At 42.4% G+C, this 25,943-nt stretch overlaps 1 protein-coding gene across 3 annotated transcripts; it reads left to right on the top strand.

Annotated features, from left to right (window-relative positions):
• Positions 1–4,357: 4,357 nt before the first annotated feature.
• Positions 4,358–25,681, top strand: snapc4 (small nuclear RNA activating complex, polypeptide 4). Of its 3 annotated transcripts, XM_089002535.1 has the most exons (22): positions 4,358–4,609; positions 11,058–11,168; positions 11,423–11,463; positions 15,993–16,089; positions 16,165–16,193; positions 16,281–16,397; positions 16,533–16,673; positions 16,759–16,843; positions 16,917–16,998; positions 17,114–17,221; positions 17,555–17,627; positions 17,715–17,879; positions 17,952–18,102; positions 18,182–18,288; positions 19,375–19,469; positions 19,632–19,726; positions 19,825–19,925; positions 20,015–21,052; positions 21,134–21,421; positions 24,548–25,022; positions 25,098–25,303; positions 25,426–25,681. In XM_089002535.1, the coding sequence occupies exons 2-22, from the start codon at positions 11,060–11,062 to the stop codon at positions 25,531–25,533; spliced, it is 3,711 nt and encodes a 1,236-aa protein (XP_088858661.1). In that variant the 5' UTR covers positions 4,358–4,609; positions 11,058–11,059; the 3' UTR covers positions 25,534–25,681. The 3 variants fall into 3 exon arrangements, with proteins under 3 accessions (XP_088858661.1, XP_088858659.1, XP_088858660.1); XM_089002533.1 differs by lacking the exon at positions 4,358–4,609 and having other exon boundaries at positions 10,710–11,168; XM_089002534.1 differs by lacking the exon at positions 4,358–4,609 and having other exon boundaries at positions 10,710–11,168; positions 24,551–25,022.
• The last annotated feature ends 262 nt before the right edge of the window (positions 25,682–25,943 follow it).

A 25,943-nucleotide genomic window follows, 5' to 3' on the forward strand; every position in this document is an offset into this window, starting at 1 on the left:
CTCACGTTGTCCTTTATTTATCAATATGTTTTCCAGATGGACTGTACGCCAACCAATTGCAGAGTACATACAGGACTGACAAAAGTTCGTCAACACCTTCAAATTGAACTAGTTTCAAACCCAATGTCAAATTCAATATACAGTAATACCTCAGCTTACGAAAGCTTTATTTTACAAACCTTTAGCCTTACGAACATTAAATTCACGAGAATATAATCTTCGCATGCGAACTAGTTTTCGGGAAACGGAGCGCCACAATGGTTGGCAGACTAGTTTTCGGCGGGAGAACACCAAACCACACGGTCGAACAGCGCCACAGTGGCTGGCGATCTAGTTTTCCACAGCCACTTTCTTTGAGGCACTCAGTGCAGACGTGGTTTGTTATCGAGTGGAGTACTTTTGCTTTTTTTGGGACCGAAAAAAAACCCCATCACAGGCTAGTTTTAAGACGAAGTGCACACAAAAGAAAATTACGGTTGAGCAGAAGAAGGAGATCATCAAAAAACACAAACGAGGTGTGTGTTTGTGTGACTTTGCGTCCCAGTACCAGTATGCTAAGTTGACCATTGCTACGTGTGGCTAAGCGTGTTTCTGTGTTGTCTAAGCAACGGTCTCAGGCAATAGAAGAGGTTGAAAAACTTCTGTTGATTTGGATTAACGAAAAGCAGCTAGCTTGGATTGGATTGAATTGGATTTGCCTTTATTAGTCTCACAGTTGAGAAATTTACATTTCACAGCAGCAAAGTGATGAAAGGAATGAAAGTAGAAAAAAGAAATACATGAGCTGCTGGAAAGGCAGCCGCTCTCGCGGCGCCGTCTTGAAGTCAAAAGAACAACAAAAAAAACTAAATAACAAATAATATGACAACACAAAGACAACATGACAACAAAGACACAGAGAGTCATTCATTCTTCAGGACTTGCTGTACCCTCTTTGCGATGACATGAAGCAGTTCTAGATGAAAGAGGAGAGGATCAAAGCGTCTTTCCACCAGTGGATCAGGGACATCATGATGGAACGTGCACGTCGACTACAAGCTAAATGTTGAAAGCAAACACGCAGCTGTAGCATCCATTGACGAAAAGAGATTGTCTCAAATCTCCTGTCCCACATAAATCTGCTTCAATTCCAAGCCGCAACAGTTCCACATATGCATCGGCGCTCTGCGCTGACGCTCCTTTTTATCGCGGGCTCCTCAAGCCATGCATCCATCTAGCCGCAGACTGTCCAACAGCACCGACCTTTCCGCTGAACAATGCAGGGCTGTGAAGATGCTGACCATTACAGGCGCAAAAAAAAAACACAATGGCCCCTTTGGTGTCCAGCGATGGCAGTCGAATAGCACCGACATTCCTCCCATTCAAAAACAGTACTGGCATATTCATGCTGCCGAAAAGACGCAACCGCTCAGCACAGTCTCCTCCTTGATGAATGTCATGGTCAAAAATGCTGAAAAACAATCCGTATCCATTCCACACGACGCCCAACAACACAAAGTGACAAAAGAAAACACAAAACAAGACAAAAACAACAAAAAAGCAAGGCTCATGAGAGCACTTGCTGACGGCTGCCTACTCGGGCGCCATCTTGGACTTCTTTCATGGACAGTGTGTGAGGGTATTATCGCAGAGGAAGCACGGCAACTTCACTCGGATATCATCAAGCTGCAACTACATCAACGACCATCACAAAGGTAAATAAAACGACTTTATTACACATTACAGTTTATTTATTTCATTACAATACAATAGCACATTTATTATACATAAAATAAGGTATATTTTGTGTAGTTTTAGGGCTTATTTAGTAGAAAATTGTTTTATGGGGGTCTACAAATTTTTTAATGATTTCTTATCAGAAATGTTTGGCAGACGAACTTTTTGCCTTATACACATTTTCTGGGAACCAATTGAGTTTGTAAACTGAGCTATCATACTGTATTTTCCGGATGCATCAGGCGCAACCAAAAGCCGTGATTTTCTTCAAAAGATGACCGTGCGCCTTATACGCAGGTGCACCTTATGTGAAGTAATATAGAGGTACAACAGGTCTCGCAACTCCTGTCAGCAGCCACTAGCTCCATTTCCCCTGTAGAAGAAGTAGTGTGCAGTCCATGCTGCGATATCTAAAATGGTGTTTCACTTTGAAAGGTTGATTTTTTTTTCTCGATTTTCCCGTAATTTTCTGTTTTTGGCATAATGATTACAAAAGTAAAATTAGTCGTTTTTCTGCTTGTTTTTGTATTGTCTGAAAAAACAATTTGTTTATTTCTGAAAATATTCCATGAAAACCGACCGCTAAGGAACGTACACTTTTTAAAGAAGGGAGATTGGTAATCTCTGAAAATTGTTAATTATTATTAATAATAATACATTTCATTAATAAGCGCCTTTCAAAACTGTCAAGGTCACTTTACAGTCACTGAATATGTTTTTCTTTGGGTGAGCAGTATTGTGATAAAGTCTGGTAAATCCCTGGAATATTTTTGATCTAATAAAAATTGAGAAAATACCACACATGACTGGCCCTCAATCAATTTCCTGGAGTAGAGACAAACAAGCTGTCTAATTCACATTCACGTATTTGGTCCTACGTTAAAGGACAACCAACGCCTCCGGAAAAGTTGTGTCCATAATTTGTAAAATCGCTTCAAATGACTTCTACTGAGCGTATTTTACAAAGATTCCACCGCATATAGCTATATTTTACATTTTAAGACTCGCACTGAATATTCAGGAAGTTTTGTTTTTGAGTTGGTATCATCACTGACCGAGAAAGCGACACACAATGCATTTTGGGTACTTTGTTTGATCTGAAAACTTCGTGTTGATCCGTGTTGATGGCGAAATTAGAAGGAAAACACATAAATAACACAATGGTGAATCTAATTTAACAACAACTACGATGGTGAATAGCTGTGTGTTACACCAAGACTACTAATTGATTCAAGTTGAGACAAATTCCCAGCAGACAAATCAGCCCATTTCCAACAGAGCTTGGGCGAATATCTTGTGCATTTTCTAGGCGCTACAATGCAGTCCAGATGCCTCAAAATGACACAGAAGAACTTCTTCAATCGATTGCAATCATTTCTGCTTTCCTCTTCAGAACTATTTGAATCATATTCATAACTGGAAGAGAAACAAGAAAGCATCTTCTCCGAATCTGAAGCCATTGTTTTGATTCTCAAGCAAGGCAAGACGTCTTGGCGTGACGTCATGAACAAGGGGGCGGGACCTTCTCAAACTGAAACTTTCTGAGATCATTTTGAAGTAGTTTTGGGACACTTTAAATCGATGAGAAGGAAAATTGTAAAGAGCAGTACATTGGGGAGACTCAACAAATTCTCAAAAAAAGACATTATCAACATCGCAGGGATAATACCAGTGGGCCTCAATCGGCGGTACATTTGCACCTAAAAGCTAGCAACCACTCATTTGACGACAATGAGGTTAAAATCTTAGCGAAAGAACATAGATGGTTTGAAAGGGGGGTAAAAGAAGTGATTCTCATAAAACAACTAAATCATTCATTAAACCGGTCTGGTAGGGTGAGGTTCAATTTGGATCGTTCATACAATAGCCTGCTTAAGCAACACAGGTTAGGCAACATTCGTAATGCTGATGAGGTGATAGCGGTGGGAGTGGGGCAAATAGGCCAGTCGTTAGTCAGGAATGTAGGAACAATCGGTGGGGCCACAGGGAGTGGTCCTCTCCTCCCCCCAACCTGAGAGTAGGGACCTATCATTGTTGTGTCCGGTGCTGCCATGTCTGGACATTAGGGATATATAAATAGGGCCGATACGACCAGTCAGACTTTAGTTCGCTGACGAATCCTCTTGGATAGGAGGCGAAACGTCCGACACCTTCAAAAAGTACAGATGACGACTGGAGAAAACTTCTCATCGATGGACCACTCCTGTACGACTGAGAGCTTACACAGACGACACTTTAAATCATTTTTATTGGTGCATTTGACCAAAAATATCAGCCTGCGTGTTTTGGGTATTTTAGATGCTATAAAAAGCTTTTCTGATGTCAGTTAAGGAACAAAAAAATGGTGTCGGTTGTCCTTTGAATCACAACCCCAATGAAGCTGACAGAACCTGTCAGCTGCCTCCCCCTTCTTTGCGTAACGGCCCATGAACCCCAACCCACGTGTTTTCAGTGACAGATTTTTCTCAATTAAAATGTAATTTATGTAATTACTTTTTTATTATTTGAGATTAATAATATTATCGTCAGATTTTATAAAACGCATCCTAAATTAATAATAATAACTATAATAATTAAAGACTGGAGAACCACACCCGGAAGTAAACAGTTTACTACCGGAGGTGATGAATAAGGAAGTGATTCGAATAGTGGCGAAGGGAGTCACTGTTGTTTTTGTGTCTGTGTGAGGTTTTTCCCTGTACGTTTTTGTAAATGTTTGTTCTATCGTAAAGGTTCTTTGGGCGCGGTGATTGTGACGCGGAGCTCAGTCACCATGTTGCGGGGTCGTTTTTTTTTTGTTTTGACGCAAAGCCTGCTGGGAAATATGGTAAACTACTAAACCCAGACAACGTTGATTGAACGTCGTCAAAATAAGTACAAACTGCACATAAAGGTACGTCTTTCATAACCTACAAACAATAATTGTGCACTCTCTTAACAGAAAATATTTTTTTAATACTGCAATGAACTGTTGTGTGTCTAGATAATGTGGTGGGAACATTAAGTGTTTTTGAATACTGTAATGAATGAATGTGTGTTTGTGCGTGTGCAAGGGATTGACGGCATGAAACCGCGCGCGCGTACAGTGTAGTGTCCGTGTTTGTTCTTCTACAGTGCCTTGCAAAAGTATCCGGCCGCCTTGAATCTTGCAACCTTTCGCCACATTTCAGGCTTCAAACATAAATGTATTTATTTTTTTGTCAAGATCGAAAACAAGTGGCACACAATCGTGAAGTGGAACAACATTTATTGGATAGTGTAAAGTTTTTTTAAAAAAAAAAAAAAACTGACAAATGGGGCGTGCAATTTTATTCTGCCCCTTTAAGAAGTGTCGCAAGTGCAGCAAACTCACTGCAGAAGTTCAGTGATAATCTCTGAATGATCCAATGTTGTCCTCACTGACTGATGATGATAAATAGAATCCATCTGTGTGTAACCAAGTCTCCCTATAAATGCACCTGCTCTGTGACAGTCTCAGGGTTCTGTTTGTAGTGCAGAGAGCATCATGAAAACCAAGGAACACGCCAGGCAGGTCCGAGATACTGTTGTGGAGAAGCACGTAAGCTCTCAGTCATACGGGAGTGGTCCATCGATGAAAAGAAGTACAGATGACGGCTGAAGAAACCTTTTCATCGATGTTATGGAGAACTTTAAAGCCGGATTTGATACAAACAGATTTCCCAAGCTTTAAACATCTCAAGGCGCACAGTGCAAGCCATCATATTGAAATGGATGGAGCATCAGACGACAGCAAATCTACCAAGACCCGGTCGTCCCTCCAAACTTTCTTTTCAAACAAGGAGAAAACTGATCAGAGATCAGGCCAAGAGGCCCATGACCACTCTGAATAAACTGCAGATATCTACAGCTGAGGTGGGAGAGTCTGTCCATAGGACAACAATTAGTTGTACACTGCACAAATCTGGCCTTTATGGAAGAGTGGCAAGAAGAAAGCCATTTCTCAAAGATATCCATAAAAAGTCTCGTTTAAAGTTTGCCAAAAGCCACCTGAGGGACACCAAACATGTGGAACGTGCTCTGGTCAGATGAAACCAAAATCGAACTTTTTGGCCACAATGCAAAACGATATGTTTGGCGTAAAAGCAACACAGCTCATCACCCACACCACTGTCAAACATGGTGGTGGCAGCAGCATGGTTTGGGCCTGCTTTTCTTCAGCAAGGACTGGGAAGATGGTTAAAATTTACAGGAAGATGGCTGGAGCCAAATAGAGGAACATTCTGGAAGGAAACCTGTTGGTATCTGCACAAGCCCTGAAACTGGGACTGAGATTTATCTTCCAACGGGACAATGATCCAAAACATGAAGCCAAATCTACAATGGAATGCTTCAAAAATAAACGTATCCAGGTGTTAGAATGGCCAAGTCAAAGTCCAGACCTGAATCCAATTGTGAATCTGTAGAAGGAGCTGCTGAAGACTTCTTCTTTTCCTTTCGGCTTTTCCCTTCAAGGGGTCGCCACAGCGAATCAGTAACCTCCATCTTCAGAGGTATGATACGCATGTTTGTTTTGGTCCAGCTTTTACGTCGGATGCCCTTCCTGACACAAGACTGCTGTTGACAAACACTCCATCCAGCCTCACTGAGCTCAAGCTTTTTTTGCAAAGAAGAATGGGCAAGAATGTCAGTCTCTCGATGTGCAAAACTGATAGAAACATACCCCAACGACTTGCCGCTGTAATTGGAGCACGTGAGACGCTGTGGTGACAATCATGGAGAAGTTTTTAAAAAGTCCAACTGCAAACTCCAAATTGGGCCCTGTACAAGATTCTGGACTGGATGAAGGCCCGAGTATTAGTGGTGAAAGCTACCTTTCATCTGGATTTACTTTCACCTGCGATGAGATGGCACCTACTCCATGATGCCTGGTGTGTGGCGAGAAGCTATCCAACATTGCCATGGTGCCGAGCAAGTTTTAATGGCAGCTCCAAACGAAACACCAGACGCTCCAAAACAAGCCGACAGACTATTTTGTTCGCGTGCGTGTCAATACAGAGAACCAGGCAACCTTTATGAGAAAAGCCACAAAGGTAAATGAGAAAGCGCTGAAAGCGAGTTGCCTCGTAGTTTCACAATGACTGAGTATAAATAATTTGAGAAATTATATTGTAATTAAATATACTGTTCAGATTGTCATTTTATTACATTTTTGGTTCGTGGTGTGCAGCAAAAAAAAATCCAATGTAAAAAATGTGCCTTGGCTCAAAAAAGTATTGTATTTTGGACAGACACCCTCATTTAAAGGACAACCGGCGTCACTTTTTTGTTTCGTAACTGACATCAGATAAACGTTTTATAGCATCTAAAATACCCCAAACACGCAGTATGATATTTTTATTCAAATGTGAAACACCAATAAAAATGACTTAAAGTGTCTGCAAAAAATTGAGCTGCGAATTGGACATTTTCAGAAAGTCCCGCCCCCAGTTTGTGACGTCACGCCCAGACGTCTTGCATTGCTGGAGAATCAAAACAATGGCTTCAGATTTGGAGAATATGCTTTCTTGTTACACATCCAGTTATGAATATGATTCAAATAGTTCTGAAGAGGAAAGCATACATGTTTGCAATCAATTAAATAATTTATTCCGTGCCATTTTGAGGCAACATTGGGGGGAAATGTCTCACCCAAAAAGAGGCAGAAAATGGCCACTGAGCTCCTGTGAGGAATTAATCAGCCCGTTTCCACAGGCTGCTAAATTCCTTACATGGAGCTTGGACGCTCTCCTCTGGCTCTTTCTGGTGCAACACGAGGTTTTCAGACCAAACAAGCATTGACGTGATGGAAGGACTGCTACAATGTGTCCTTTTTTTCGGTCAAGGGTATTCCTTCAGTGACGTCACGTACGGACTCCTTACAAACTCAAAAACAAGACTTCCGGAATATTCAGCAAGAGCCTTAAAACGTAAAATATAGCTGTATGCGGTGGAATCTTTGTAAAATACGCTAAGTAGAAGTCATTTGAAGCCATTTTACAAATTATGGACACAACTTGTCCGGAGACGTCGGTTGTCCTTTAAAGTTCATACAACTTCAGACCCATATAATTTAGGAATTAACTCATTTTTTTCTGATGAAAGAAGAGAATGTAAGGTTTCTAACACTGTTTTGAATGTTTTTGTAGTGTTTGCTTTCAACATTTAGCTTGTAGTCGACATGCACATTCCACCATGATGTTTCTGATCCACTACTGAAAGGACGCTTTGATCCTCTCTTCTTTCATTACTGCTTCATGTCACAAAGAAGGGACAAAAAGTGCTGAAGAATTAATGACTCTCTGTGTCTTTGTGTTGTCATATTATTTGTTATTTATTTGTATTTTTTTTTACTTGTTACTTCCGGGTTGAGTGAACGCTGGCGCGTGTGGCTGCCGCTACTCAGAAAAAATATCCTGTGACTGTAAAGTGTCCTTGAGAGTTTTGAAAGGCACTTATAATTTAAATGTATTATTATTATTATTATTATTATTATTATTATAAAAGGTGGCACTACAAAGTATTAATGCAAGGGGGCTGAATAATATTGCACGCCCCACTTTTCAGTTTTTTTATTTGTTAAAAAAGTTTAAATTATCCAATAAATTCTGTTTCACTTCACGCTTGTGTCCCACTTGTTGATTCTAGACAAAAAAAATACATTTTATATCTTTATGTTTGGAGCCTAAAATGTCGCGAAAGGTTGCAAGTTTCAAGGGGGGCGAATACTTTTGCAAGGCATTGTAACTACTGCATCACACCACAGCACCCGGCAAAGTAGGTAGACCAGTTTCTTTCAAAATTTCAGAAGTACTGTATAGAAAAATATACAGTAAAGTCTCGTTATATCGATATCGGATATATCGATAGTCCCGGTTATATCGATACTATTTCTATGCACGCACGGAGAAAATTACATGCAAACAGGGTCGGATATATCGATAGTCCCAGTTATATCGATATTTTTTCGGACTCCCTTGAATAGCGATATAACGAGACTTTACTGTATTCTAAACTATATTTTGCAACACTATAAATGGTTTTGACTATGTCCATGTTTTTGTTGGACACACATTTTTACAGTAGATTTTCATGCGACCATTATTGTAAACAACAAATGTCTGTTTTTAACTTGTGTTTCAATACTTTTGATATAAGATCATTCACAGAGCAGCTCTGGCATCTTCCTTATACTTCTCACATTGTCATATACCATTATACCATTCAATTGTGAACATTTGCCCTAATTAGGACACTAAACAGCATCTTTCATGCATAATTAATTAATTAACTGTCGGCTCAAATCGCAACAGGTCATATTAGATCTGTGATCTTTACAGATAATGGGCCAGTGTTAGGGCCACACATGGTCTGCGCTTCTGCAGATTTGTTGGTGGGGATGATCTATGTTTATCTATTATTTGCTCTTTATGTTGTGCATGGCGTAAACCTCCATGATGACGTGTACGAGCGAAAAACAAATCTAAGTCGATTAAAAATAATATTCACACATAATTTAAAATGAAAGGCCTTTGAGAATGTTGTATATAAAATCAGTTTAATGACTATATTGATTGAATCATTCATCGATGAAAAGATTTCTTCAGCCGTCATCTGTACTTCTTTGAAGGTGTCGGACGTTTCGCTTCTTATCCAAGAAACTTCGTCAGCAAACTAAAGTCTTACTGTTAGTTTACTACGTATTTTCAATTTAGGAAACATTCTACAAACAAATTCATGGTTGTGCTATGGGCTCACCAGTTTCACCCATGGTGGCTAATCTGCACATGGAAGAGATGGAGAAACAGGCCCTCACATCCTTCCCGGGGACAAAACCTAGACACTGGTTTAGATATGTGGACGAGGACAGTTTTGTCATAAGTAAAAAACAAGAAATTCAATCCTTCACAGATCACCTCAACTCGGTAGACATCAACATTAAATTTACTCGTGAGGTCATTAAAGAGAACCAACTAGCCTTTTTGGATTGTAAAGTAATTATAAAAGAGGACAGAGCGCTAAAAACAGAAGTCTTTAGGAAGGCTACGCACACTGACCAATACTTACTTTTCGATTCTAACCACCCTTTACAACACAAACTAGGAGTTATCAGAACCCTCCAGCATAGGGCTAAACTAATACCAACAAGCGTTGAAGGGAGAGAAAAGGAGTCAAAACATATCAGGCGAGCACTCACTAACTGTGGGTACCCTCAGTGGTCATTCAACAAATGTCAGTAAGAAAGAATAGGGAATGAAACAAATTATTCTCAAGATACAAAAAGGAGAGGAGTAGCAGTACCTTACATTGCAGGAGTTTCTGAAAAACTACAAAGAGTCCTTTGGCAACACAAAATTCCTACTTATTTCAAACCTATAAACACATTAAAGCAGAAATTAGTGCATCCAAAAGATAGGCTACCAAATGAAAAACAAAGTAATGTAGTTTATTCAATACATTGTAAGAATGAAAATTGTAAAGAGCAGTACATTGGGGAGACTAAACAAATTCTGAAAAAAGACTTTATCAACATAGCAGGGATAATACTAGTGGGCCTCAATCGGCAGTACATATGCACCTAAAAGCTAGCAACCACTCATTTGACGACAATGAGGTTAAAATCTTAGCGAAAGAACATAGATGGTTTGAAAGGGGAGTAAAAGAAGCAATTTTCATAAAACAACAAAATCTTTCATTAAACCGGTTTGGTGGAGTGAGGTTCAATTTGGATCGTTCGTACAACAGCCTACTTGGGCAAAATAGGATTAGGAATATTGATGAGGTGATACCGGTGGAAGTGGGGCATTCAGGCCAGTTGTTAGTCAGGACAATAGGAACAATCAGTGGAGTGGTAGGGAGTAGTCCTCTGCTCCCCCCAACCTGAGAGCAGGGACCTATCATAGCAGAGTCCGGCACCGCCATGTCTGGACAGTAGGGATATATATATATATAGGGCCTTTAGTTTGCTGACGAAGTTTCTTGGATGAGAAGTGAAACGTTCGACACCTTCCAAGAAGTACAGATGACGGCTGAAGAAACCTTTTCATCGATGGACCACTCCTGTATGACTGAGAGCTTACACAGACGTATTCAATCATTTAATTACTTAGAAAAATGATTTGTGGATGTGCGGCTATCGATGCCGCTTGATCATGGGTCAGACCCATGGCTATATTGATTAAATGGATGTATGGTTACGTGTCTATTATGTAGTAACAAAGTACAGGATCTGTACAATCTGTATCATTTACTCCTAATAAGACTCTTTTTTTCTGTGAGTGTCCGTGTGTGTGTGTGTGTCCGTGTGTGCGTATGTGCGTGTGTGCGTGTGTCCGTGCGCATAGTCATGTCATTGTGCAAGCAGAGAGAGAGGATCCAGCAGCAAGTGGAACTTTTAGAAAGATGTCTGTGCGTCAGCAACACTGAACTACAACAAGTCAGCAGCGATGACTCAGGTTATCTTTTCGCTTTTGATGCTTTTGGATTGGATTGGATTGGATTTGCCTTTGTTAGTCGCAGTGGAGAAATGTACATTTCACAGCAGCAAAGTTATGAAAGGAATGAAAAAATCAAATTTTAATTGGCTTTGTGTGGTTTTTCCCATTGGAGATGAGCTAACTTAAAAATAGAAAGTGTGTGTGTCTCTCACTTCATGTTGATGATGCATTCAAACATACACCACCAGCTGGTAATGTATTTTCTCAATTAGATGATGAATCCAGTGTGGACACAGAGCAGGAGGCGGGGCAGGTAAGATGCTCGGGTTCAGACGTACACATACATACATGCACCCCAATTTTTGCACATGGTGAAACTCATCATCATCATCATCATCATCATCATCATCTGTGATTGTGTTGGTTCCGCCGTTGCTGAAAACTCATCAAATTTTACACAAGATTAGACAAGGCCCCCCTGGGGAGAAACCTCAACTCAAGAGGCATTAAAAACTTGAAAATTTTATGTTTGCTCTGCTTTATTGTTGTGTATATGATAATTGCTCCATCTTAGCCACTTTGTGTCCAGCGTTGGATGTTGGAAACTGCTCGATAAATAAAGTTGAGTTCAGGGACTGAGAGAGTTGAGTTGTAAGCGAAATTCACAAACAAATGAACAAATAACTACATAAATAAATAAAGAAAGAAATCTTCTTTTCCTCTCGGCTTTTCCCCTCAGGGGTCGCCACAGTGAATCAATGTCCTCCATCTATCCCGGTTTTGTGCATCCTCTTCTCTCACACCAGCTACCTTCCTGTCCTCTTTGACCACATCCATAAACCTCCTCTTCGGTCTTCCTCTTGGTCTCCTGCCTGGCAGTTCAAGGCTCAGCATTCTTCTCCCGATATAGTCACTCTCTCTCCTCTGGACATGTTCAAACCATCTCAGTCTGGCCTCTCTGACTTTCTCTCCAAAACCTTTAAAATGAGTTGTCCCTCTGATGGACACATTCCTGATCCAATACCACCTGGTCATTCCCAAAGAATCAACATCTTCATCTCTGCTTCCTCCAGCTCTGCTTCCTGTCTTTTCTTCAGTGGCACCGTCTCTAGTCCAAACATCATGGCTGGTCTCATCGCCGTTTTATACAGTTTTCTTTCTTTCTCGTTTTATACACCTTTCCTTTCATCCTAGCTGAAACCCTCCTATCACACATCACACCTGACCTGCCTGGACACGCTTCTTCACCTCTTTTCCACACTCTCCATTGCTCTGGACAGTTGACCCCAAGTACTTAGTCTTCATATATATGTAAAGTATAATCCTCCACCTTCTTTATCTCTTCTCCCTGTAGGATCACTCTTGCACTGGGATCCCTCTCATTCACACACATATATTCCTTTTGTATCGGCTTTTTAATCCGCCCCGCCGAACTTGTCCAAATTATAGTAAAAACAGTGTCTGAAACTCGTGACAAACTCTGAAAAGTTGCCTGCCCCGTTTTTCACAACTTGAAACACGATAAGACCAGCAATCGCAAATAAAAACAGACACAAAGTATTAATTTTTTTATATTCATTAAGGCTGTACCTACCACAAATGTTACCTTAATTTACGGTAAATGTCCAAGACTGCAGATTGCGCTGCAGTAGTCATTTGTCACCATGGAGCACAATGCAATGTTTGCATTGCTAGCTACAAGCCACTAAGCCCCTTTCATAACTCTCACGTACACTTTACAGTCATGGTTTGATATAAATTTATGTTTTTTAGCGTCACACATGTTGTTAGCTTCTTTTGAATCTTTCTTCTGGGCTGAGGTTCTGTGCATCTATTTTGGAAAATGATATGCAAATAACCTTATAATGCTTGGGAAAGTCCGGAAGAAAGAAGCAGACTTCTGATTGGCTGCCGTTCCGAGTATGCAAATTTCAACTGCAGGTAGCCTATGTCTGTATGCTTGACGACGGTACACGTGTACTATTTGCGCGTGAAGGCGAGGGCGTCCGTGGCGAGTTTGTTGAGCGTGCGGTCAGGACAATCCATCCATGATTTAGCGGAGTTTAACACAAGTAGGTATTATTGAGCTTGAATATTTCGTTGTGGAATATATTTTGAATGTTGAAAGTGATTAATTTTTTCAATAAATGTTGATTTCTTAACTTTGCACCGTTGATTGAAACTTATTAAAAACAGACGCAATCTTGATAAATCACAGTGCATATGTTATTTTAATCTATTTCCATTTCCTCCTCCCAGTATCTGCGAAATAGTCTGTAAATGCCATATCTTGCATATTCCTTGAGACAAATTTATTAATTGATCAGGGATATGTTTCACATTTGAAAGACAGTTAATAAATTGGGTAGTAGTGTTCTTACTGTGCTATGAGGTTTGTACACACTACGTTTAAAGGACAACTGGCACCATTTTTTTTTGTTTCCTACTGACATCAGAAAAACATTTTATAGCATCTAAAATACCCAAAACACACAGGCTGATATTTTTAGTCAAATGAAAAACACCAATAAAAATGACTTCAAAATGAATCCGGAAATGGCCAGTTTCAGAAGGTCCCACCCTCTTGTTCATGACGTCACGCCAAGATGTCTTGCCTTGCTCGAGAATCAAAACAATAACTTCAGATTCGGAGAAGATGCTTTCTTGTTACTCATCCAGTTATGAATATGATTCAAATAGTTCTGAAGAGGAAAGCATAAATGTTTGCAATTGATTCAAGGAGTCCTCCCATGTCAATTCGAGCCGTCAATGACAGCAATGTAGTACCCAGAAAATGCAGAAGATGGCGCCCAAGCTCCGTTGGAAATGGGCTGATTTGTCTGCTGGGAATTTGTGTCAACTAGTATCAAATAGTAGTGTTAGTTAAATAGTCGAAGTTTTCAGACCAAACAAAGTACCGCAAAATGCATTGTGTGTCGCTTTCTCTGTCAGGGGCGGTCCAAACGTGACGTCACATGGGGATCGTCATCAACTCAAAAACAAGACTTCATGAATATTCAGCGTGAGTCTTAAAACGTAAACTATAGCTATATGCTGTGGAATCTTTGTAAAATACGCCCAGACGAAGTCATTTGTGTCATGATCTGGTTGGCGACCAACGGGGGGCGCTGTCTGCTTGTCGTCCTGATCAGATTGGCGACCAACGGGTAGCGACGTCAGCAGCAAACATGCAGCAAACAATGAACCGACACCGGATGGTCGTGCCGAGTGTCCTTTTAAGTGTCAGTGATTAAAACGACCAGCACCCGTTGGTCGCCAATCTGATCGGGACGACCAGCACCTGTGCAGGTGCAGGCGGGGCCGACAGCGCCCCCCGTTGGTCGCCAACTATATCATGACAATTAGAAGTGATTTTATAAATTATGGACATAACTTGTTCGGAGGCGTCGGTTGTCCTTTAATTCTTTAGGTGTAGTATTTCCGGCCCAAACACTCCCTCCAAATGCTGCTGGCCCGGCCCCTCTGTCAAATTTTAGAACCCATTGCGGCCAGCGAGTCAAAAAGTTTGCCCACCCCTGGGCTACACTCTCACCAACCACTACTTTGCAGTCACTGATTTCCTTTAGATGGCGCCGTTGACACAAAATGTAGTCTTACCTGCGTACTTCTGCCTCCACTCCTATAGGTCACCCTATGTTCCTGTCTCTTCTTAAAGAAAGTATTCACAATAGCCATTTCCATTCTCTTAGCAAAGTCAACCACCATCTGTCCTTCAGCGTTCCTCATCTGGAATCCAAACCTGCCCATCACCTCCTCATCATCTTTGTTTCCTGCGCCAACATGTCTATTGAAGTCTCCACCAATTACAACCCTCTCACTTCTCGGGATGTTCTGTATGACTTCGTCAAAGTCCAACCAAAATTTCTCTTTCTTTGCCAGCTCACATCCTACTTGTGGGGCATAACCACAAACAACATTGAACATCACGCCTTCAATTTCTAGCTTCAGACTCATCATTCTATCTGATACTCTTTTTACTTCTAAGACATTCCTAACAAACTCCTCTTTTAAGATAACCCCAACTCTTTGACCCTAAGCTTCTAGCCTTGCTCCCTTTCCACCTGGTCTCCTGGACACACAGTATGTCTACCTTCCTTCTCTGCATCATGTCAACCAGCTCTCTACCTTTACCTGTCATTGTTCCTACATTCAAAGTTCCTACTCTTAGTTCTATACTCTTGGCGTTCCATTTCTCTCTTTTCCTCCGGGCACACATCCCTCCTCTCCTTCTTCGACTAACAGTAGTCAATTTTCCACTGGCACCCTGAAGGTCAACAGTACCAATGGCGGCCGTTGTTAACCCGGGCCTCGACCGATCCGGTATGGGATTCAGAGGTTTGATTCGCATATTTGTTTTGGCAAATTTTTTTTACGTCGGATGCCCTTCCTGACACAACCCTCTGTATTTATCTGGGCTTGGGACCCGCACAATAAGACACTGGCTTGTGCCCCCTTGTGGCTATATTAAATAAAGAAATAAATAATCTTTAAAATTACCCAGTAGCGGGTTGTATCTTGAAGAATTCATTTGTTATCACATGACACAACTGCAACATTGAACGGAATAAATGTCAGAAAATGGAGCTATAATGGAGCAGAAACATGAACTTGTTTTCATAATAAGTACAGAATACTGCTGCAAAAATTAGTCAACATGTCAAGACTATGATTAAAATTGACGATAATCAATTGAAGAATTGACATTGTTGTTTGTTTTTCTAGCTTTGTTTTTCTCACAAACTGCCTCTGCAGTGCCCGAAAATACCAGCGACTCTGATTAATATATAAATGGCATGTGTGCATGTGTGTGCGGACATTCAGTCAACTGCAGGTTTGCTGGCTGAGAGGCAGAAGATTGAGATGGAAATCAAGAATCTAGAGAACGTTTTGGGACCACACAGCTCCACCATTGTGTCAGGTGCCAACTGCTTCCATGTCCTGTCAGGTGAGCTTGCACAACTCACTGTCATCATCGTGTGTTTTTTTTCTTTAGATGACAGCAGCAGCAGCAGTGAAAGTGAGGTCGGTGGACCGTGCAACTTTTTTTTCCATGTGACTGCTCAACAACATGCAAAGTTTAACACCTGTATGTATGTGTGTTGACATTAGCTGGGTCTATCCATGAATGTGGAATCATGCCTTCAGATGAACTTGGTGTACCAGCAGATCCTTCAGGAGAAGCTCAAGCAGCTCGAAACTCTGCTGTCACACAACCAGCGACAACAGGTCACTAAGGCGCAAACAGATAAGCACAATAAGACATATCCACACTCAAATAAAATTGCACGAGGGAGGGAGGGAGGGAGGGATACTCACGCACACCGCAGTCATTATACAAGTCCGGGTGTGTGCATTATGTAGAAGGAGCTACTGTCACAGCTGTCTGGGCCATTCAGAGAAGCATCCAATAAAGACTCCGCCTCCTCATCGTGCCCGAAGCAGGCCCCCTTATTTCTGGGTCACTTCTTGAAGCCATACTTCAAAGACAAAGTCACCGGCCTGGTGAGGTCTTCACTTAATCATCACTTGACCTTTCAGTCATATGACCTTTACACTGATCACAACACATCGCACTGTCCACCCAAAGGGTCCCCCTGCTAATTCGGACACAAAGGAGAGAATGATGAAGATGAAGGGCTGCCTCGACAACAGCAAGCTGAAAGTCAAACGATGTGAGAACATCAGTCCCCATCAATGCACACTTGCACAATGCATCCTCTGCATTGTCCTTTGTTGTGTGTTCAGGGGATGGTTGGCAAAAGACATTGCTGATTGACTCAGTGTCCAGAGATAGTTTGAAGAGACTCATCCAGCCCAAGCTGTCCAGGTTGACCTTCTCGTTATTGATCTCTTTCTCCTTCTCTCTTCTCCTTTTCCTCCTTGTTCTATCTTTTCTCATTCCAGTCCTTCAACGTCATATTTTTCCTTTTGATGTTTGTCAGATTGGACTACTTGAGTCAGAAGTTATCCTCATCGGGAAAATCAGAAGATGACAAGCGGCAGCTCAAAGTCCACATTGAAAGTCTGGAGAAAGACATTGAATCCATCAAGTATGACTTCACACATGTTTGCAGTGGGACCTTGTTTTTCAAAACGAATCTGTTCTAGAATGTCTGACAAACTCACTCAAACCAAAGCATTATATCTCAGAGGAAATGATGTATTGATCCTATACAAGCACAAAAAATATTTAGATAAATAAATATTTATGCATTTTTCTTGTATGCAAACTGACTAATTTTGAGAAAATGGTCCAAAACCCAATAATATGAAAACGGCGGTTCTTCTGTTTATATTTGGCATGTGATGACTGATTGATTAACATCCTGTTTGAATGTTCTTCTGTGGCGAGCTTCATACACTGGTGTGCTGTGATTGTCCAGGGTGAAAAAGGAGAAGGAGCTATTTGGGGATCAGTACGAGGACCATGATTGGCACAAGATCGCCAAGATCGATGTGTGTGTGCACCCGTCAAAGATTGTCTGTGAGCGCTAAGCTCATCCTCTGGACTTATTGGCACTTGGCTAACAGCGTCTGAATCAGTTTGAAGGTCTTCGTGAGGCGGATGATCTTCGGCTCTTCTGGCAGAATTTCCTGCATCCCGCCGTCAACAAGAGCCGCTGGAGCGCCGACGAGGTTCAACGGCTCAAGGAGGTCATCGGTAGACACAAGAAAAGCAACTGGGACCTCATCGCTCGGGAGTTGGGGGTAGGATTTCCGTGAAACAGGAGATGGATCATGGTGAGGTTATGCAGTAACGGACTTTTGTTGTTTTATCAGACGGGCCGCACTGCCTTCATGTGCCTGCAGACGTTCCAGAGGTTCATCTCGTCCTCTCTTAAGCGTGGTGCTTGGACCCCCGCCGAGGACCAGAAGCTCTCACAGTTGGTTGAGAAGATGCGGATCGGAAACTTCATACCGTACACACAGAGTAAGAACACCTGTGACGCCATACAGCATAGACCCCCCCCTCCCACTGAGCACACCTCTTCCTTGTTTCCTTTACTCAGTCAGTTACTTCATGGAGGGTCGAGACCCGCCTCAGCTAATATACAGATGGAGTTCAGTTCTGGACCCCACACTGAAGAAAGGATCCTGGTCCAAAGAGGAAGATCAAGTATGCTGAAGACTTACATCAACTGCTTCTGAAAATTGTGTCTAGTCCACTTTTTCTAAAAGGGCTGTTCACATAGAACACATTTGAATCAGTGCTGCACCGATGTATTTTGTTGCGATATGTCTTACACCGGTGTAAATTACGTAGAGCCTTCGCAAGAATAAAGCTGCTTAAAGCGTGTTAGCCCGGGTGCAGCCCCGCTTGCGGTCACACTGTTTTATTGAAATAAAACATGCACATGCGTAAAGCGCAATTCAATTTGCCCGCCTTGGTCGTGACATATCGAAAAACCAGTTTGTACTTCTTCAGACAAATAAACGCTGTGCTCGATCGGACACCTTAAAACACTGGTGTCAAAGTCAAGGCAAATCCGACCCGCCACATAATTTTTTTCGGCCCGCGAAAGCAAATCAAACGCTTGCTAAAATCCTAACCAAAATTTCATCTTGTTGGACGTAAACCACAATAACAGCTATTATTCTTGACTTCAGATTTGAAAACTAGTTATTCATTCATTTGTTGTGCGCTCTATATGTAATATGTGGAGGTGATTAAACATTCTAATGGCTTCCCCAAATTCATAACGGTCCTCGGGAGGAAACCGCAACTACAATGTGGCCCGCGGCTAAAAATGACTCTGACACCCCTGCTTTAAAACAAGGGTGTCCAACTCTTTTATTTTTCACACTGTAGTTAAGGCCCCCTATCGGGGACCGTTATGAATTTGAGGGAAAAGCCATTACAATGTTTAATCCCCACCATCTCGGGCGCACAACAAATTAATGAATAACAAGTTTTCAAATTTGAAGTAAAAAATAATGACAGTTATTATGGTTTACATGGTACAGTTTGAAATTTTGGTTCGGACTTTAGCAAGACTCATGGAATTTCACACACTTGATTTGCCTTTGCGCGCCAAATAAAATCATGTAGCGGGTCAGATTTGGCCCCCGTGCCTTGACTTTGAGCAGGGTTAAATTTCTTCCAGTTTAAGCTGTTTTCAGGGTCTCCACCGGAGTCAAAGTTGCTGTGTGAATACCCCAACCTTAGTTCATATGCCCCCTCTCTTGCTCCTTCTCTCCGCAGCTGTTGCTTAGAGCAGTCGCACGCCATGGCGAGAAGATGTGGTGGAAAATCCGCTTGGAGGTTCCAGGACGCACGGACAGTGCCTGCAGGGACCGGTGAGAAAAAACAGGATCGGGATAGACCAGACTAACACGACCGAATGGACTGACCAGACCGATTGGACAGACTATATTGAAGTGATTTATGTGATTGACAGGACAAACGACAAACTAATGGGACAGGCGAGACTGATGCTGTGTTTGTTATTTGTCTTCCAGATATTTGGACTGTTTGAAGGAAGGAATCAAGAAAGGACCTTTTGACGGCCATGAGCGCCAACTGTTCGTCCAGCTACTAGACAAACACGGCGCTGGTCTGTGTCCATCGCTCTCACCTCGTTAGCAAGACAGCTAGTGCCACTAACATACGTGGATATTTTGTGTGTGCTGATGAGTGTTCGTCCATTGCCAGGTCGCTGGACGAAGATCGCTGCAGAAATTCCAAACCGGAGTGATGCTCAGTGTCTTCGACAGTGGAAAAGAATGATGCGACAAGCAAAAAAGCCTGCAAAGGTACATGACAGACGTTGGCATTCGGTGTTAGCATAACACACATGGAACTGTCTTCATATTATTTTATTTGTGCATGTTTTCTCCCACAGAATAAAAGAAAAGCGAAGATCTCTCAGGACAGCAATACCGTTAAGAGGGCGAAAACCAAGATGAGCTCAGTCATCAGCAAGCATCTGCGCAAAGTCAGAGAAGAGGAGGAGGAGGAGGATAGCAGTCAGGAAGACAAAGTTGAAGACCAGATTTCGTATATGGACACTGATGACGAGAAGCAGGAAGATGAGGAAGAAGAGTCAGTGGAGGAAAATAGTGAAAAAGAGGATCAGGAGGCGGAAGAGCAAGAGTGTCATTTCATCCCACCCATCCACGAATGGATCCCACAGAAAGAAAGTCAAGAGTTCAGTGTCCCGACAACCCGGCTGGTGACGCTGGATCCGGCGCCGGACTGCCACTTGTCAGGACCAATGTCTGTCCGGTCCACGGTCGTGGCCAAATTTGGCCGGTCGGTAGTGGTGGGACCACCGCCGCGGGAGTTGAGTTTGGTGGAGCGCCACACGAATGGTGCCAAGCTGATGGTGTCGCAGGAGGAGCTTCATTTGCACCTATGTCATCAGGCTAACAAGTATAACCACCACCGTCGCCCAAAGAAGCGGCACGTGACCGACACGGAAATGGATTACATGCTACAGGCAGCCGTGTTACCCTGGGTGGGTAATGTGCTCACGCCCAGCTTAGCCGTACCCACACTAGCTGATGCCTTCGCGCACAAGACGGCGTTGAGCTCAACCCCCGTCTTTAGGCTACTCCTCCACGCCATGATGGTGGACTTTTCGGGCTGCAAGGATGTCATTCTTCGGCGGAGTCGGGAGAAGCTGATGTCACCCGAACAGAGGCTTCGTGGTCCGCCCCGGCGGGAGACCTCTTTGCCACCCCCACGGTCGGCTCCAAAGAAACCTGTCCGGAACCCTAAGAGTGTGGCAGCCATGTTGTGCTCCATCCAAGGCCGCACCTCAGACACGCAGCCAGTGAGGTCATTGCAACAGGTTCACCTCCTCCCACAATCCCCCCCGTTAGTCTGCCTCATGACCGCGCCCCCTTTATTGAACGTGCCAGTCATGCTCCAATCACAGGTATACTTTTTTCACTTCAATGTCCATTGACTGACATATTTTGATGAACGCGGTGATGAACATGCTCCTGTGTCCTTCCAGACATTACAACCCCTCCGACCCCTCCTCCCTCACACAACTCCGCCCATCTTCCAGCCGCCCGCGCCCTCTCGTCCTGTGTGCTTTGTGTCCCCGCCCCCGCCCTCAATGGTGACACCCACCTTGGGCCCATCAACCTCCGCGGTCACCATCGACCATGCCTACACCCTTTCCATCCCCAAGCCATTCCTTACAGGGAAAAGGCGCGGGGGGGATGATGTTCCCAGGGGTGAAAATGTCAGCACTCGGAAAAGATGCAGAACGTTGAGTCACAAAGCCCTCCAATTGCAGGTCAGATTGTCACTTATTTATTATTATTCACACATGCAGACATCTTGTAAACACACACACAGGGATGCATCTGGGCCGTGCCCTTGCGCCATTGACGCATTTTGACAGCCACTGGCGCAACTTTGGAATTCCACTGCGCCAGCACTTGCACCCGTCTATTACGATTGCCGCGCAAAGCTACATGATCTGCGCCACATATGATATACATCTGTTAAAATAGCTAAATAAACAAATATAGTTACACAGCAATCAAAAACTGTTTGGTTTCCTTCAGAGGTTTTAACTTCCGTGGTGATATGCCGGAAACTGCCGAAAGAGATAATCGAATATTCATTTACCCATGGTGCATTGCAGTATTTACATCAAACGAAATCGACATAGATGGTTGCGATATGGAGCGAGAGAACTGGAGTAAAACTCTAAACGACATTAAAAACAAGCAGCAAACAAACATTCTCGTATTTTTATGAAACATTGGAGGGTAGTGACAATTCGTTTCAGCAAACTGCCGTTAATGATACGAATTTAGTGGCTAATGGGAATTATTTCAGAGCTGTTGCAGCACATTGGAAATATTCCAAGCATTTGTTTAAGTAAACACTAGTAAGAAATATTGTGCTAAGTGTTTTCTATTTGTTTTCTCTGGATTACCGTACACCAAACATGTCAAACTCAGGCCCGCGGGCCAATTTTGGTAATTTTGATAATTTTAAATACAGCGATACCTCAGTTTATGAACGCTTTAGTTTACGAATGTTTCACTTTACGAACATTGAATTCGCAAGAATCTGATCATGTCATACGAACTACTTTTCGGGAAACACACGGAGCGCCACAATGGATGGCGGACTAGTTTTCGGCAGAAGAACAACAAACCACACGGACGAACAGCGCCACAGTGGCTGGCGATCTAGTTTTCCACACCCACTTTCTTTGAGGGCCTCAGTGCAGACGTGGTTTGTTATCGAGTGGAGTACTTTTGCTTTTTTGGGACCGAAAAAAAAAGCATCACAGGCTAGTTTTAAGCCGAAGTGGACACAAAAGAAAATTACGGTAGAGCAGAAGGAGATCATCAAAAAACACGAACGAGGTGTGCGTTTGTGTGACTTAGTGTCCCAGGACCAGTATGCTAAGTCGACCATTGCTACGTGTGGCTAAGAGTGTTTCTAAGTTGTTGAAGCAACAGTCTCGGGCAATAGAAGAGGTTGAAAAACTTCTGTTGATTTGGATTCATTAAAAGCAGCTAGCAGGGGACAGTGTGTGATGGTATCGCTGAGAGAGTACTGCAATTTCACTCGGATATCATCAAGAGGCAACTACATCAACGACCATCACAAGGTAAATAAAACGACTTTATTATACTGTACAGTTTATTTCTTTAATTACAATACAATCACACATGTATTACACATAAAATAAGGTATATTTTAGTGTCGTTTTAAGGTTTATTGAGTAGAAAATTATGTTTTACGCGGAGCTGGGAACGGATTATTTTCATTTTTAATGGTTTCTTATGGGAAATAAATGTTTGGCAGACGAACTTTTCGCCTTCCACACTGACTGGGAACCAATTAAGTTCGTAAGTTGAGGTATCACTGTATGTATTACATCTGGCCCGCCGGACCGTGATACAGCGCACATATCGCTAAAGATGCATGTCACATTGCTGGGTGGCTTCAGCGCAGCCATTCATTGTGTACGTGCGACATCAGCGACAGAGCGCAAGTCCGCGCTGAGGCGCCGAGTGTTGCGCAAGGGTGACGTTTGACGCCTTGACGCCCGATTTAAAACATTTTTAATACGAGCGTCAACGCTGTGACGACATGTGCGTGCGGCCAATACGAGAGCAGCCAGTGCTGGGGCAGGAGTTCTCGATGTGGAGCAGGAAGCTAAGCTTAACTGTTGCTAAGCGATAGAAGGCGCATTGCCATCCATGCCACTTTTCGTTTGGGTCTTAAAAACACGAACGGAAGGAAAATGGAGCTGGCTCGATGTGTGGCAGCCTCCTTGTGTGGCAATCGTCCCGCAATTGCGGCAGCATATTTCCACAAGTGTCTGTTTTGATTGCCGAAAATGCAGCAGCATTGGCCATACTCGGGGCTTGAAGTCTCAGCATTTTATGTGGCCGTTTTTTATTTTTTTTATTATTTATTTATGATTATTATGTAATAATAATAATAATATATTTAATTTATAAGCGCCTTTCAAAACTCTCAAGGACACCAGTATTATACCAGTCATTCTTGTCAGTTTTAACAATTTACGCACTACATATCTGGCTTGGACCCATGTGCAGCATCAGAGTAAATGAACAGTGAAAAAACTAAAATGAATAGTACATTATTTTATTCACTGATGCCATTGTCTGTTCAAAGTTGAAAGAGATATATTTTAGGTGTTGGCCATGATGGTCTGTGATGAAAAGATTTAGGTTACAATTAAAATTAATAAAGTTGAAGATATAGAAGCCTGATATTTTTTTCAGTTTTTGTTTTTTTATTTTCTTAAACCTTTTCTGGTTTCAGTATTTAAGCACAAATTCAATTGTAATTGTAAATATTGTATTGTAATGTTAAGATGGTTAATATAGTCGTTTACTGTCTCTTAAAGATAATAAAAAGATAATAAAAACATAAATGAATTTATAGAAATTGGTCTGGCCCTCGACAATGTTCTTTTTTTAATTTTAGCCCTCTGAATTAGAGTTTGATACCTCTGCCGTACACGATAAAACTAGCACAGAATTGATTGTGTAGTAACTAAAGAAAAAAGAAAATGGTTGTTTATTTGATATATGATTACATTATTTGGCTTGACTTAAAATTGTTGATATAATAGAAAAATACATTTTAGTGAAATAATGTTTTTTTTATCTGCAATTTGGAAATATGCTCCAATGAAAGTATTTTGATTTATTTCAATCAGTTTTGGATACTTCGGCAAGCTAGTTAAATTGGGCCCCATTAATTTTAGAATTATGCCCCCTTTTCAGACACACGGGGGCCAACTGGCCCCCTTTTTAAATTTCCCAGATGCATCCCTGCAGACACACACACATACATATTTCAACACAAAACACTTAACAGACACAGGTGCTCTTGCATCTGTGATTGATGTGTTTGTCAGCAGGCTTCAGCCACTGAAAGGCACAAGTCCACACCCAAGGAGGGGGGAGCCAAGCAGGTGACTCCGCCTCCCATCGTCCACACGCTGTCTTCGGTTGCTGATCCCAATGGCCATGTGCAGCTCCCGCAGTCTCCCAATGTTGTGTTAAGTGCGGCCATCAGACCCCCCCAATCTGGGGTTGGTCCCTCCCCTGTGCCTTTGCAGACGTCGGGTCTGAACATTGACGCCTCCCTTGTTTTCCCCGGGTCACCGGCAGTGGTCAGTGACTGGCTGAGCGGCTCGGGTGGCGTGGCCGTGCCCCGCCTAGGTGTTTCTCTTCCCTACCTGCCACCGTGCAGCAGCAGCCTTAGCGCACTTGCTGCAATCTTTGCCAACAGAACTCAGCTCATTGGCACCGCTGCTCAACTTCTCGAGTGCTCTACCCAGACGCAGGCCATGCCCCCTAAAAGGCCTGACACCACCTCTGACCAAACAGGTGCATGTGCACACTCGCTTATGTGCGTCCATGGGCACAGTGTCACTAATAGTCATTTCCCTGATTTTGGTGTAGAAAGTTCGCTGCGTGCTTTGGTGAAGGATCATTTGGGCTCAAATCCTGCGTACCTGCTCTTGAAGGCTCGATTCCTGTCCGCTTTCGCCCTTCCTGCCCTACTAGCCACCATTCGTCCTGGTGCCACAGCGACGTTTTCACCCACTTCACAGTGTGATGACACAAATATGAAAACGAAAGGAAAGACACGACAGAGCAGCATTCATGTGAGTCAGAACACATTTTCTGTATGTGTGTGTGAGATACTGTAAACTGCGTATGTGCGATTATAACCTGGGTATGATTTCACGTGTGTGTATGTGTGTGTGTGTGTGTGTGTGTTTGACAGAGAAAGATCACACGTGATGGCTCAGGAGCACCAGCCAACCACTACTCAGGAATCAGTGCCACTGGCCCCATCCTGCCACACTCCGGAGACACTGTCAGCAACCAATAAGAAGATATGAATACCTTTTTTTATTTAATTGCGTGTTTGTTAACGTGTGTGCGAGAACGTATAACAAAGGGCGAGTAACACCCATTTTAGTCTTTGTGCAATTTGTTCATTTGAGTGTATTTCTTGGTCCATAAAGTTTTTTTTTTTTTAATAAAGTCTACATCACTTGAAAGTAGTATTTCCATCAGATGATTTGTTAATTTTGTGATCGGCATCCGATCATTTACAAAATTCATCTGATCCGCAAATTGAGACATTACCACTCGTCTGTGGCAGGTTGCCACAAAGAAATTGTGACTGCCACTGAATAATGTCTAATTGCAATTGTATTTAAACAAACAATTTTAATGGCCTGTGATTTTAAAAGCAGGTTTTCATCAGTTTGTGTACATATTGTAATGAGGCTATCA

This window comes from Hippocampus bargibanti, linkage group LG08 (genome assembly GCF_051943395.1).
Source record: "Hippocampus bargibanti isolate YZ-2025 linkage group LG08, ASM5194339v1, whole genome shotgun sequence".
Lineage (NCBI taxonomy): Eukaryota > Metazoa > Chordata > Actinopteri > Syngnathiformes > Syngnathidae > Hippocampus > Hippocampus bargibanti.